At 41.2% G+C, this 15976-nt stretch overlaps 1 protein-coding gene across 1 annotated transcript in view; it reads left to right on the top strand.

Moving 5' to 3' along the window:
* Positions 1–7665: 7665 nt before the first annotated feature.
* The window catches only part of GRIN3A (glutamate ionotropic receptor NMDA type subunit 3A), a 150894-nt gene continuing 142583 nt past the window's right edge, over positions 7666–15976 (top strand). The window contains exon 1 of the mRNA XM_037492876.1: positions 7666–9036. Within this exon, the coding sequence (XP_037348773.1) occupies positions 8338–9036 (699 nt within the window). The 5' untranslated portion in view covers positions 7666–8337. The remainder of the gene's footprint in view (positions 9037–15976) is intronic.

Genomic DNA, 15976 nt, shown 5'->3' with positions numbered 1-15976 from the left:
TCCTGGTCACTTGCTTCTGGAGTGAAGATGATGTATTTTGGCACTGGAGAAGATACAATACCAGTTAAAAAAAAATCTTTAATAGCAAATTTAAACCCCATGATGGAGAGGCTGATAAGCCAGGAAAATCACAACTTGATTTAGAAAGCAGCAGGGAACTAGTAGGGAAACTTAAAGAGGAAGATTGAATAGCTGGTACAATAGAAAAGGAAGATTGCTTTTGCAAAGACCATTTTTGAAACTCCACAGAAACATGACTGTGGCACCAACCAGATGAAGGACTTCAGAAAGAAGTCATACTCTGGCAAGAGGAAATTGCAAATTTTCCAGTTTAAAAACATGAATGAAGATTAAGGTAGCTATGGCCATTATAAACAAGAGGGCTGCAAGTGTTTCCTTACCAGAAATTAGAAAGGGATTTTAATTCTGCATCTGCCCTAAGCTGTGGAACCTTGGGCTACTTGTTTATTGACTACTCCAGGCATCAGTTATTCATAATTGATTTAAAACTATATAAATATAGTAGTATGTTTACCCTGTTCTTAATTTAGTGGGAATGAGAAAAACTCTGCAAAATGCGTTTAGTGCTTAAAAAAAAAAAAATAGAAGTGTTATCCCAGTCCAGAATACAGTAGCATCCTATTCTGTCTCATTATACCAGCAATTTTAATGAATGAAATGTCTTCCCATTGAGTGTCCAGTTCCATGTGATCATAAGCTAATCACACTGCTACTGTCTCAGTCTTCCCTCCAGGGAGTACCACTGCAGACACAGCAGTCCTGTCTCATTGGAAGAGAGGGGAAATTGATTTTTTCAACCTAGTGATGGCATCCCCACCCCCCCAAAAAAGGGAGTGATTTTTTAGGGGATTTCAAATTCAGGAAGAGGTCATTCCCCTTTAAGATGAGTAGCCCTCATTTCACACAGAAGTCCCACTTCCAAAAGATTCTCTGTAAGCCTAACCATGAGATGTTTTTTTTCTGCCTGTGTTACCTGGAAATGGCACAGAACACAACTGCTTAGCAAAAGCTCACACATCATAATCTGAGGTGTAATCAGGCTCATTTTTGAGTGAGCTAGCATATACCATGCAAACTCTTCCATCCTTTGATCAAGATAGAAGTCTGGACAGTTAGGTATGTAACAAAGACTCTTATCTTCCTCATAAAGAACAAAGATTCCCCTTGAATCAAACTTCTCGCACAGAGAACATTTCAGAAGCCCCATCCCAAATCATCCAGCTTCTCACATACTAAAACATTCTTAGTCTATGCATGTGGTTACTGAACAGAAACCCTAAAAAGAATAATGTGTTACAAAATATTTCCAATGACATTTAAAACTGCAGTCAAGGGCAATCATTTCACATATAAAACAAACTATTTTTGCTGAAAATTGTGACCCAATAAGAGAACAAAAAATCGTGATGATTCCTATCTATGTATGTGTAATATTAAATATTAAGGAAGCCATTTTCCAAAATCTTCTTAATATTCTCACTTTTAGAGTCTTTATTTATATGTTTCATGTACTTATATACAAGTAACACATTTTCAAATAGCTTGATGATAGTTCTCAGTCCTGTACATTTGTTGTGGTTAGAAAATGGCCCTAGAGTCAGCTGGACCTGGTCACAATTCTTCTCTTCACACTGGAAGTAGAAATGAAAAGAGCATGGGCTACCATCTGTCTTTGCCTCCCATTTATTAGCAAATGACTCAATCTCATCAAACTGCAGTTTCATCATCAGGATAACACAGTTGATTCATGGAAACAGGAGATCTGTGTATGCAAATAGCCTGGCCTGTAGAAGACAGGACAAATACTCTAGAATAAGGAAGATTTCAAGGTCTCACAATTCCTGTACACCCTCTGAAAATATTCCTTAAAGTCTCTTCTAAAGAAACAAAAACTATTTTTTAAACAAAATGCTTTTTCAGATGTAAAGCATAAGATCTATAAAGGCAAACAGTCTTTAGAAAATGCCCACATATTTTTGGCTATAATGATAAAACTCGTGCTAAAAATTGGGCACCAAAAAAATCTTTTTAAAATGTCACACGGTGTGTGATGGGCCAAGTTTTATTCCATAACTCATTTGGATAAACACTAAATTGGAATGATTATTACAAAGAGAGAGAGAGACAGAGCGAGAGCGGAAGATTGTGAGGGACTGCCATATTGGCTTCTCTAAGCCCTATTTGAGTTTCCTGCAGTGCCCGGTTTCAGAGAGGAAACAGGAGCTCCAAACACTCAGCTAATAACCCTGGTGGATGTTGAAAAGGCCAAGCACTTGTCACCACTGATAACTTACTCTCCTGACAAAAACTAGAATGAAGACACCACAGTGTTCTATTTCATAGCTGAAAGGCGAACAACTATTGGCAGTTTCTAATTTATAGATAGGTGATAGTCCTGGCCTGCATTTGGTTTCCTGCCTATCGGTGATCATGTGTTGCAAAAAAAGACATTTCCCTTTACATCTTCTAGTGTAAAGGCAAAATCTGAGCACTATTGAAAATAGACAGATTGGACTAAGTTTTTGCTTCCTTTTATTCACCACATTTTATTAGATCCTACAGTCCTTTTTGCCTGTCTATAGTCCCACGGGCTGCCCAAAACTCCATGAGACCCCCACCTGGTCCTTTCCTACATCCCCAAATTCCTTGATAATGCAAAAATAAACTCTCCTTTCCTTTCTCCTCCCCCCAAATTCCCAACAGGATATTAATTTTACAGCAATCAGAGTAAAATAATTTATACTAAATGTGATGGATAGTCCCATAATCCTGAGACCTATTTGCATTTTTAAAAGAGGATCACTGCTGCCAAAATTAATGCCTAATTAGTAGAATATAGGACAGTGTTACAAGGCATCAAGTCAATATGGGCTTTTTTTTTAATTGGGGGAATGAGGGGAAAATAATTAGGCTTTAGATAAATGAGCCCACGGAGTCTGCTCCTCTAAACTGGCCTGATATTTTTCTAGATCCATTCCTTCCTCAAGTTCTGCTAAAATAGAGTCTCTACCAACTCACATATTTGTTGTTTTTACCCAGAAACTTTCTTAGAACAACAGAGTCTCTAGCAATGGAGAAAAAGAAATGGGTGCACAGGGTTTCTGGGTGTGTGTTAGCCTGAAGTAAGCACATTAGTTAGTGTGGGTTTCTGGATGTGTATTAGCCTGAGGTGAGCACATTTTCCAAATGGACATTGATAAAATCCTTCTTTGCTATAATTGCATGAAAGGTTGACCCACCATTGGAATATGCCATTTAATATTAACACCATTTATACAAGCAAAGCTAGATATGGGTTGATGACATATGGAATATGTCAAGCAGGGAATAGGCAAAAACAACAGCAAAAGATCATTTGCAGAGGGCTTCCTTGGTGGCACAAGGGGTAAAGACACAGCACTATGAAGCAATCCGCAGCACTATGAAGCAATCCGCAGCCACTTAAAGCACAAGTTCAATCCCCAGCCAGGGAGGTGACCCACATGGCACAGCAGACCTCTTCTATATGGCCCGATGCTCCCCTCAGCAGTGTATTTCAGTCTGCATGTTCTGTTCCCCACCCTGTCTCTGGTGAATCCTCTCATCTCTGGCCCATACCCCAGCTCTTGTATGCATAAATAACTAAATCATTTAAAAAAAAAAAAAGATAATTTTAAACCTTTATGAATATGTGACTGAAGGAACAGCCCTACAAGAAACCCCCCAATTACCACAGAAGTTGAAAGGGTTCACAGGAATCCACCAGCAGCATGTAGACAACCCAACACAAAGGGGAAATTGGAGCTTTTGGAGGTTAAATGTCACACCCATCAGGAGATGCTGCAGAGAATAGAATCCTGATTCCTGATTCCCACAGCATCCTTCACTGCAGTCTCTCCCGGGCTGACTCCAGAATATCTCAACTTTTAATCTACCCGTTGTTGGTACCAGAAAACACAGATGTGCACAAAGCACATTTTAAATTGTGAGCATTTGGATTTGATTTTGTTTTGACTCTCCAACATGGGTTCTTAGATCAGTAGTTCTCATTTCGAATCCATAATAAAAAGAGCTTCATCTTCTCTGGGTGAGCCAATTTTGAAATTTGGCTGATTCTTTCTACCAACAACGCAGCTGCGACAAACTTAGAATTTCAAATCCACGTGGCCACACACTAGGTGATGACTGTACAAATTGAATCAACTTTTCTGAAATACAATTTCTTATTTTATAGAATGGGAATGGTAACACTGGCCTAGCGATATTGTTATTTAACAAAAATATGATCTTTCCCCTTATTAGTTCAATGGTCTCACAGGCAGTTTCCTGACTTCCACCCTGGCCAATCTTTCACCTATTATTGACAGAGCAGCTAGAAGGATCTGCTAAAACCTAAGTCCAGGCACTCTTCTGTCTACTGTCTCCTTCCCTAAAGACTTCTCATTCTTTTCAGAGTGCAATTCAAAATTATTCATTGGCTTACCTCCTCATTGGCTCTGTGACCTCACCTGCCACCACTTTCATCCTAGACCTTTTTGCTCCAGAAACTCTGGACCCATCCCTGCTACTGAAATATACAATCCCTGTTACTGAAATATACCCACCTCAGGGCCTTTGCACTGCCCTTTCCTCTGCTTGGAGATTTTTGCTTTGAGTATCCATATGAATCACTTCCTCCCCTCACCTCTTTTTAGGTCTCTAAAGTTTCTTCCCAGAGAGGTTTTCCCTGGCTTCCCCAGATGAAATTACAACCTTCTCTTCTAATACTTCACCCTTGCACCTTCATTTTCCTCTTTAGCGTCAACTAATATAGCCCTTATTTACTTATTTGTTTGTTTTATTTGTCTTTCCACAAGAATATAAGCTCATCGTTAGCATTTTGTTCACTCATATATGAGACTTAGGGGTGGGGGGTAAAATTCAACCTCTCTAAACTAGAGACAATCTATCTCCAGGACAGTTCTACAATAATGTCCGGCACATAGTAGGAGCTTAACAAATGGTTGTCAAACTGATGACTGACTCTAAAAGAGATACAAAATGATGGTCATTGAAGCATGGAAAAGGGGGGGGGGGAAGAAGATGGGGAGAAATAGGAAAGTGTCATGAAAAAGAGGTTCAGATTGCAGTCATAAATAATCTAAGAAAGGAAATTAATGTATCATAGTTGAAAAACCCAGGAAAGAAATGAAACATCAGAAGGGAAAGCTACACTTCACCTTCACTGTTCATTCAGCATTCACAAGTGTAAGGACAGTTTTATGTTGACCTGGCACAGCACCATCTCTACAACAGTAGGAAGCAGCCTCACTTCTGTGAGCGACCAGATCAGCCAGCACTATCTCCCCAAGAGTAGGAAGCAGCCTCACTTCTGTGAGCGACCAGATCAACCTGCTCCCTCAAGGTAAGCACAGAGAACGAGAGCACTAACACACATACAGTGACTTTAGGATGCTATTAAGGATTAGATCCATCTATTCTTCACCATTTATTTTCTTAGGAACCTGATTTGAATATATATGTAATGTCAAGAAATAAGATCACTCACACATAACCCGAATATGATACTCCTCAATGCACACATACTCAAAAAGGACAAATACATCCCCTTACTATTAGTGGGGAGAATGAGGGGCATCCCAGGACCCCAAAACCTGTCTGCTCTAAATAGGTTTTGCCATCCACCACATAGATACAAAACATACTCTTAGCAGGTAAAACCTTCAATAGAAAAGAACTTGAATACAATTAGCATGCAGTAAAGAGACAATTGGTGTGCAATAGAGAAAAGAGAATGAATATACTTAAAAGAGCATCTCCATGAAATTCTCAAAGTTACCCATCCCCTTGTGGGTAAATGCCCAGCCAAATAGGGTTGACCCAAAGCGGGGCCACTGAGGCCTGAAAGCTTGCTACAAATCTGAGACACCTTCTAGTGGAGATCCATAGGAAAGATTCCTCCAGGCAAATCTGGAAGGAAAACAGCAAAATCAAAATACAAGATAAAGGTTGCCATTGTCAGCATCCCCACAGGTCTCTCACCATGTCTCTTCCAAGTGTCTCCTTCCATGTGCCCCAAGTCCCCGGTAGAAGTCCAAGGCCAAAAAGCTAGCATGGCTTCGTCACATCTCTCTCTGCTCTAAGTGGCTCCTCCAAGCCTTCTCTCCTTCCTTTTTCTCCCCCCAAGTCCTTTTCCCAGTCTCTTTTAGCTTCTCCTCACTGCTCAGCTACACCCTTCCTTGGGTGGGGCAGGAAACCTGAAACAATCTCTTTCTATGGATATCACACTGTTAAATTATTACAGGATTTTTAACAGCTTCTTGGCCTTCCTGCATTGCAAGCAGAGGGAAATTCTGCACCTTCCTTATTCAGATTCCAATCTGTGGCAGCCCCTGGAGCAAGAGTGAGTTTTGAGCAGGCAAAAAAGGTAGTTTGGTTTCCAAGTCTGGGAGGCTCTCAAGGACCCCAGAAGGGCCCCTTTCCTTCTGGTTGGGCCTCCACTAGGATTTTCACTTTTCCTTCCTGGCCTTTTCCTCTCTGGCATCCCAGCCTTGCAAGAGTTGTTTGGAGTGTTAGGTAAGTTTTGCTCTGAGATGCTTTTAAAGGTCTGTGCTGAGGAAAACAACATTCAGTTTGCAGCCTTCTTGGGAATTTTATTTAGCTATTACCTCTTCATCCCAAGGATTTAAAGCCAGATGCAAACTTCAGCTCACGAATTAAAACAACTCTTCAGAGCTAAAAGCTAACTGTATTTGCATAACAATTTAGCAAATCCAAACTGGAGGGCAAGGTCAGGTGAAATAAATTGCCAAGGTCATGGTTCTCTGAAGTGGTATTGAAATTCAGAATTGCTGATCCCGGTACTTGCTCTGCCCCTTGGATATCTCCTACTCTTTCTAAATGATACTGTGACCAAAATAAATAAATAAATAAATAAATAAAATCTACTGTATGTGTGGAAATCACAGGCCTGCCCTTAACCCTCTCCTTTCCTTCTAATTCCAGATTATTCAGATCCTGGAAGAAAAGGTCAAATCAAACCTACTGACCTTGCTATATTAGCATACAAATGACAGAATTTACTAGAAACAGCGATCCGAAGGACTATTGGTTTGAATTGGGAGCTGCTGTTGACGACTTGAAACTCTTTTAAAGACTTGGTATCTATTTTCTTGACCAAATAATTGCTTGGAATTCAGGTTTAATCCTGCGAACCTTAAAGCATCGGGATCCTTAAATACCCGAGAGAAGGAATCTGGGGGAAGGAAGTGTGCCAATGATTCTTGCTTTAATACCCTTAGCTAGAAAATCCTTTAAAGCGACACCACGAAGAGAAGCTGGTTAAAGTCCCAGCCACTTTGAACCTGTCCCGCTGAACCTCTGGATTTTAATTCCTCGGGCGCAGCTCCAAGTCACAATTCTCCGTAGCTGGAAGTCTTTGCCCTCTTAGGACGCAGGGAATTTCGCCAACTACGACTTGCAGCCTGCGAGGGGAGAGGACTTTCCAGGGGCGCGGGAAGTGCCACCCGGGAATCTACCCATCAGTGGGCGTTTAGCGCAGCCAAGCGACAGGCTGGCGCCAGGGCTCAGCAACAGGGAGGCGCCGGCTGAGGCGGGGAGAACTTTGCGCTCCGAGCCGAACCACCACCCTTTGCTGGCCAGTCGCGTCGCTTCTTGGAGGAAGCAAGCGGCGGCGGCGACTGGGCGGAAAGAGGACGGAAAGAAAGGAAGAGAGGAAGTAGCCAGGGAAGAAGCAAAATGAAGCCGGCGCTGGGGGAGCCCGCGAGAGCGTGGCCGACGGGGGAGCAGGGCGCAGTGAGCTGCTTCTTTCCCGCACCACGGGTGTGATCAGCTTTTTCTGCACGACCCCCAGGAAATAAGCAGGTCTCGCCTGGGCGGAAAAGGAAGAGAAAAGAATCCAAGTGAGCGCGTTGCCTCTTCTCTCACCGTTGCCCCCTCGAAACTCAGGCTGTTTCTCAGCCCAGCCTCCCCGCGGGACCGGACGCAGTGCCGGAGCCGCCCTGCAGATGGGGCGGGCAGGGAGCGGGCACCCTAGCCGCGGGTGACAGGTGCTGGCCTGCCCGCCTGCCCGGCTCGGCGCAGGGAGCGGGCGGGCAGAGAATGCCCGGCAGAGGAATCTGGGAGCGGGCTCTGAGATTGCCGAGGGCTTGCTAGGCTCCAACTTGGATGGCGCGGAGACCGCTCCGGCTTCTGGGACCGCTACGCCGCGTCGAGTGAGCTGCGCGCGGGACCTGGGGGCGGAGACCTTAGGCGGCGGCTGCAGCGGGGCAAGCTGGGCGCAGGAGGGGGCGCGCTTTCTCCCTGCGGGTCTCAGTAATGAGGAGACTGAGTTTGTGGTGGCTGCTGAGCAGGGTCTGTCTGCTGCTGCCGCCGCCCTGCGCACTGGTGCTGGCCGGGGTGCCTGGCTCCTCCTCGCACCCGCAGCCCTGCCAGATCCTCAAGCGCATCGGGCACGCGGTGAGGGTGGGCGCGGTGCACTTGCAGCCCTGGACCACGGCCCCCAGCTCGACCAGCCGAGTTCCAGACGGCAACCCGGCAGGGACCCAGCGGGATGAGCCGGAGCCGGGGACTTGGCGGCCCCCGGCGCCTTCTCCCGGCGCACGCTGGCTGGGGAGCGCCCTGCATGGCCGGGGGCCCCCTGGCGCTCGGAAGCCCGAGGAGGGCTCAGGAACCGAGACCCTGTGGCCACGGGACGCTCTCCTTTTTGCCGTGGACAACTTGAACCGCGTCGGAGGACTGCTGCCCTACAATCTGTCTTTGGAAGTAGTGATGGCCATCGAGGCGGGCCTGGGCGATCTGCCACTGCTGCCCTTCTCCTCCCCTAGCTCGCCGTGGAGCAGTGACCCTTTCTCCTTTCTGCAGAGCGTGTGTCACACTGTGGTGGTGCAAGGGGTATCGGCGCTGCTCGCCTTTCCTCAGAGTCAAGGCGAGATGATGGAGCTCGACTTGGTCAGCTCGGTCCTGCACATTCCAGTGATCAGCATCGTGCGCTATGAGTTTCCGCGGGAGAGTCAGGTGAGAGGAGTCTGGCGCGTGGAGATGGGCGCTGCTGGGGGTCGTGACCACAGGGACTTGCAGCCGTGATAGTTTTGAGGGTCGGATCACAACTTAGGTAGTAGAAGGATCTCAGTGGAAGTAAAACAAAACATTTCAAGGGCTAATGGAAATGAAACGAGGGCTAGAGGTTGCAGACAGAAGAAGTGAGGCATATAAGTGAAAAAAAATCTTCATGTTTGACCAGTTGGGAGAAACTTAGTGGATGTTCGGCGGAAGTAAAAGTCGCAAGTTCAGGGTAGTGGAGAGCAATCGAGATTCTGAAGACTCACGTGTGATGGAGATGGAGGATCCTGATTCTTCCAGTGGTTCAGTCCCTGGAGGTACTCTGAAAGCATGTGGCAGAAGGAGCAGCATCTGCTGTCTTTGACTTCTTGAAAAAGGTTGCCAAAGGCGATTGTGTAAGAAATCACATCCTCTGAATTCCTTTGAGTAAATAGGCTCGCTGCCACTAGCACAGGAGCAATTGGTTAAAGAAGAGTGGTTAATTAGTCTTGGGTATGGAGAGCCTTAGAAATAACTGCTAGCGTCAAAAATGGGTGGATGGGGAGACTTGTTTGGGATTGTTTCTTTGCCCCTTCTTTTTATGTGACGTGGACCCAGAGGCTGGCTGTTTGCTGTTGCTGTTTTCACCCTGTTTATGTTCCAGTTTATTACTAAAGGGAGAAGAATCTAGTGATTTATTTTACTATGGATTAAAAATATTAAATGTCTTTTCAATGAAAGAAGCAATTTGTGCACTAAGCAGTTGTCAATAATGATGGGATAAATATTAAGGAGAGGGCAGAACTCCTAGTAGTAGGAGTATCCTGCGTTTTGTGCATTTTTGATAAAAATAGTAAGCTTCATTAAGCCTTGCATAAGGTATTTATGAAAAAGGTCACTGGCGTTGGACCCATTTTAAAGATGAGAAACTAAAGAAAGTTCTAGAACTTGATCAAAGTTCACCATGTACTAGTAAAAGTGCCCAGACACTGAAGAATTTCCAACTCCTTCTAATTTTCACTCTGTCCTCTGCTGTAAAAAAAAAAAAAAAAAAATCCTCTCTTCCATTTTTTATATATATACAGGGGTAAAAAACTATAATGAATAAGGCATATGCAAGTGAAAACTTAGATAGAATCTATGCACAAAAAACCAAGGGAGCACTAAAGATAACTTCCTCTAGAAAACTGAATCTTAACATTCTTTATCTTGGGAAAGGCAGGCACAAGTTCCTTTCAGCCCTTGCCCAAATGATTTCTATTTAATGCTGATCTGTTGAGATTTGATCTACAGAGTGCAGGCTAATTAACTTTTATATAAAATATTTCCCTCACCTGAATCCGAATGACTGGAGGCAGCAGATGGGAAGACACGGAAAACACAGGTGCACGATGCTGCCAGTGGCCAAAGTGTTATAAACATGAAATTGCTTCCATAGGGTGCATCATTATTAATATGTATGCAGAATCATAGCCAACAAAATGCAAGAGTCAGCATCACTTGCTTCTCATCATTGCGTCTTTATTACCTAATACTTCATAAGTTGCCAATAGTATTCACAGTCTCCAGATTCCTTTCCACTTATATGTAGATGGTTGTCAAGAATCTTAAATAGAAAGAATTTTCCCCAAAATTAGTGTTTCTTAGTTGGAAGGGAAATTGTGCATTACACAGAGCAATGCAACAAAGAGACCAAAGAAACCATGAAGCAGCATCTAGACTTCAAAGCTTTAAGAGGACTGCTGGGGATGGGGGCCAAGTCCTCAAGGACAACCCTTGCAAGCTGACAATAAAATAAATACTCTGCCAAGAATGTTAACTTCTGTAATTCAATTCAGAAATGCATTTGAATCACTTGTTTACTTTCCTTTCATGACACACATCTTGAAAGGGAGCAATGATTTTATTAACTCAGATCTAGTTGTCCAACTGAGGACATTTTCTTTCATGTCTCTTTATATATTAAATTCAAGCATTTCTAACTTACCTTACTTTTAGTGTATCACTTAAATGTCATCTTCTAATATTCTATAATAAGTAAAAAGCCAAGTCATTGTAATATATAATTTTAGGATATGACCACAGTCTGCTTTCATCAAAAATAACTGATATTTCCCTTTATTTGAAAAGAGAACCATTCTCTAATATACTCATGGGATTTTTTTTTATGTTTTTACTTCCTAAATATAAAAGCATGTCAAAGTCATTTTATACATTAAAGAAAATTGATTTAATTTAGCCATTGTCCTCACTGGTATCTACTGCCCTGTGATCTAATTTGTTGATTGTGCCAATGTCTAAATAAAGGATTCAAGAAGAAAGTGAACTTGTCCACATAGTCAAGTGAAATCAAAGTGTGTCTCTTGTTCAGACAAATCAAAATTACTTTTAGAGCAGGAGCAACATAATGTTTTCTCTCACTTTCTTGGGTCACTAACTTCTTTCATATGAAGGCTTTAATTAATTCATAACAGTTTTGATAGCATCTTGCCATAATTCCTGAATGATCAACCCCCTGAAATGATCAAACCCCCTGAGAAAGGCACAATAATTTTATTTCAGTACCCTCTTTATTCAAACATAAATGCATGCGAGCATCAATTTGGAAAGAACCAACTTCTTTCGAACAGGAAAATCCATTAAAAGGAAGATACTTAACTTACCCACTTTTGGAAATCATGTGTATTTTCTCTGTATAATAAACAGTATAACTTTGTACTTAAGATAGAGTCAAATCACATTTCCATCAAAAGTAAAATCAGACTTTATTACCACATTCAAACCTTCGCTTGAAGTTACCTCATTTTATTAAAATGGTCACTTCTTAGTTCTAAATTCTTTTCCTATGACCTTTAAATGAAGATGATGTCTATGGGCCCTGTTACATTTATTTTTTAAGTTACGTTAAGTTCCTGCAGTTATTATTCTTCCCCTGTCCTGTACTAATTTATCTCCCAGTGGTTTTGTATAGTTTCCCATCAACTCCTTAAATTTACCTGCTGAAGTAGTGACAGATGCACATTTCTTTCTAAACTGTTTATTTCATGATTCCATATTGGTTCCAGGAAACAGAGTTGATGGAATAATCTTCTGACTTAGATCCAAACCCAGGCTATTAAAAAGTGACTGCACTTGTTGAATGTGCCAACCACAATTTGCCTATCGTGTGAGCCATATATGCTAACTAACTAATATATATTTGTTCCCATGGAAATATAAGTGTTTTAGAAGGTCCACATTCTTTGATAAGATAGGGCTAAGTGCTGTAGCTCATTAATCGGAATTTGGCTAGCACAACTTTTGTGTGGGTCAGGGAACAAACAATGACACCATATATAACTTAATTGAGGTGACTCATCAGGAGATAAGTTAAGAGCATTTATTTTTTAAACATCTGCTTTCACCTGAGTTGGTTTTCCTTGACTTGATCTATGCAAAGCACCGTCTGTCTTCTGTGGGAAATGTTTTCTTCCACAATTCATGATGAATGGCTGATAGTAGCACCTAATTGTGGCTGACTTGAAGATAAATGATTTCAAGTTAAATGTCAAGCGATGCAAAACTTTCCTTAGCAGTGATAGTTCACAGGTTTCTCTGGAAGAACAGAGATCTGGGACTAATTTGGAGATTCGTGGTTTGGATTTGGGAAATTTTAACAATGTTAACAAATAGGTAGAGCAGAAGAGACTAGCAGATATTATTCATTGGGCAATTAGTCTTTGTCACCCACACTTCTTTGCGCCTGCCACAGTATAACCATGGAGAATATTTGATCTTTGATCTTCTTCAACTATTATATCTTCGAGTTAACTTATAATTGAATTGGCTGAACTAAGTATCTGAGTTATCTGAAAACCAATTTCAAAGTATAATTCCTTAATGTTTTGTCTTTTCATGTTGCAGAAGGCACCATGGATTTTGTGTCATTGGATTTTCTTTCATGAATACCTTCAGTCAGTTTCCAGCCATGTTGGTTAAAAGAGCATGCTATAATGCAAAGTATTTTAAATAGTAGTCAAAGACTCTCAGTCCACTTCTCTCTCTTACTGATTATTTAATCTTGGCCAAGTGCCTCTATCTCAGAGCATCTATGTTTATCAGACCAAAGAAGGTAGCTTACCAATCTGACAGCTGTTTTGTGAATCAAATAAGAAAGTAAAGTTCTTTGAAAAAACTTGTAGTGTTAGCAAAATAACTAGTAAAGAGATATCGGTGATGATCTGGTAAGAATCATGCAATCCTAATTCTCCATTAATAGTTATTAACCCAACTGGGATTGATTCAATACAACATTTCTTCATCTTTACCTTGCCTTCTACTTCCTTATCTCCCTTCTCTTAAAAAAAGCAACTGGGTTTAGCCCAAAAGAAAACAAAAACAACTAGTTCCCAAGTAGGTTACTTACCTGGGAGTAGAAGACATGCCATAGGTACTGTTTCTGTATCAAAGGCAACTTTTAACCTGTGGCATATCTAACACTGTTTATAGTAGAGTCTTTGGTGTTACCATAGAAAGTTCAGTAAGAAAGTTTTTCAGAAACGTTGGCCTCTCATGTTGATCATAAGTTTCTCCTGTAATCAAACTTAGAGTAAATCACTTCTGAGACTATGGCCACACAGTCTTATCCCACCACCCCCACTCCATTCACTATACCACGAAGCATAATGTTTAGCTCATTGACATTATAGTCACAGCAAGTCTTTCCTGATGAAGAAAGCAGCATGCTGGTTTATAGTGGCAGGAGCTCCTTATCTCATCATGCACAGCTAACAAGCATTTAGAAAAACCAGCTACTTGGAGTACCTTTACCCTAGAAGACAGTGGGCTTTATAGCAAGGTACTTCAGTCGCACCACTAAATGTAGAGATGAGAATCTCATTGTCTTCTGCCCACTCTACCTATAATACAGCTCATAACACAGAAGAGTGGAGGAGCTCTCAGCACCAGAAATGTGAGGCTAGACTTATAAAACTAGGCAAAAAGGAAGAAAAAACATCTCAATATCTGCCTCTGCTGAGTAAATGCAAGAAAAACAAATAAATAGAAATCTTCAAGCCACACATTTCTCTTTCTCAGATCTTTCCTCTTAGGGATGGTGGGAGAAAAAAATCCAAGGGGGAAAAGTGAGCCAGGAGTAAACCAGTTGTGTGATCTCTCCCTCCTGCTCCTAGGCTAATACCTCAATATGTAAGATTCCCCCTCTGAATATGTAAGATTCAGGCACTTTCAGGGGAGATTGTTTGATCTGTAGTAAGAGAGCAGGTGATCATATTGCCCTGGATTGGTATTTTAGCAGCTGGCATAAACCTTGCCACTGAAAGGCCAGGGGTGGCCAGGGATTAGCCTTCTGAAAGGCCAGGGGTGGCCAGGGATTAGCCTTCCTGGGTTCAAGTGATAAAGAATTAAGTGGGTGGACTTCTTTTTATTTAGACTGAATCATGATTCATTGGTATTCATTTGAGACATAAGTTCGGGGGGAAATTCAATCATATATTTTTGAAACATTTATGATTTTTCAAGGCTTCTAGCAGATGAGCTCATATAACCCTAATTGACCTGTGAGGTAGGTAACAATGTGTAGACAACATGTAGAGTTTTAGAAAGATGTATGTATTGTAGGAACTGAAAAGTCACTAAGAAGAAAACAGACTAGTAGCTGTTCTGAATTTAACGTGCTAGTCTATACTCCAAGGATAGATTGGATTCACCACTGTTTTTGAATTACAGAAAATAAAAGGATGAAAGAGAGCTGTCTACTTCTATGTTTGATTGTTAAAGCCTATTTCACACTAAAAGCCCAATAACAGGAATTTAATTAATTAAATGAATTATATCTCTTTACATTTACAATGGAATAGTATACATCCATTTAAAATGAAAACAATTGCTGACACAGAAAGAAAAAAATTATAAAATGTATATAAATGATCTATAAAATATAAAGTCTAGAATTTTATTTATAAAATTGTTAAGAGTAATTATAGTTAGATAGTTGAACTACACATTTTCCCCTATCCATTCTTCTATTTTTCTAAAAATAAATGTGTTGCCTAGATAATTAAAAGTAGTAAGTGAAGAAAAATATTACCTTCACATTTTCTTTACCAGTTCTTTTAATAATTCAAAATGAAAATAAAGATTTCAGGAAAAAATAAATTGGAGAGTATGTTCAAATTGATCAAGGCCCTTTCACATCTATTCTTAATTTCATCTTCACAATTACTTCGTGAGGAAAGTGGGGCAAATAGTATTATCTTTATTTTGCAAATGAGATAATAATAACTGAGAAGGGAAAGATAGATGTTAAGAGAATAAGTTTTTGAGAAGCACAAACCTATGTTTGAATCTTAACACTACAACTTTCTAAACATCTTACCTTGAGAAACAGCTCTAATGACTCCATACCTCAATTTCTTGATCCGTATGATTATACCATAAAGTTATGGTGAGAATGACATCATGAACATAAAGTTCTAAGCGCGGAACCTGAACCTGCTTTCTTATTATGAAAATGATGGTACAAAGTGTTGACATGGCAAGATTAATAAAAAATAATAGGATTAGAACTCAAATACTTTAACCTGCTATCCAGAGTACTACTATGTGCATATTTAATATGTGTATTATATTCAGGCTTAGGAAGTGACCTCCTGTTTTGGAACCCCGCTTAGAGTTCCAGTTCACTGAAGTGCACTCAGGTTAGGTGTGTAAAGTTGGTTAGTGGTGATGTGAACTTTGTGGTCCAGTTTCAACTAGTTGCTCCATTGTGTCGGTTCAGAGTGACTGGATCTTTGGAGCAGTTCTGACAGAGAACAGTGTTCTATTTCTGTTAGTATCAGTGAGAAATTCACAAGTCTTACCTTATCTACTACCAGGATCCAAACATAAGGAACAGTAGAATGTAAATGACATTCAC

Source organism: Talpa occidentalis, unplaced genomic scaffold (assembly GCF_014898055.3).
Source record: "Talpa occidentalis isolate TD23 unplaced genomic scaffold, MPIMG_talOcc4v2.1 talOcc4.7, whole genome shotgun sequence".
Taxonomy (NCBI): Eukaryota; Metazoa; Chordata; class Mammalia; order Eulipotyphla; family Talpidae; genus Talpa; species Talpa occidentalis.
Note: the sequence above shows the minus strand (reverse complement) of the source record. Positions and strands in the feature narration are given on the sequence as shown.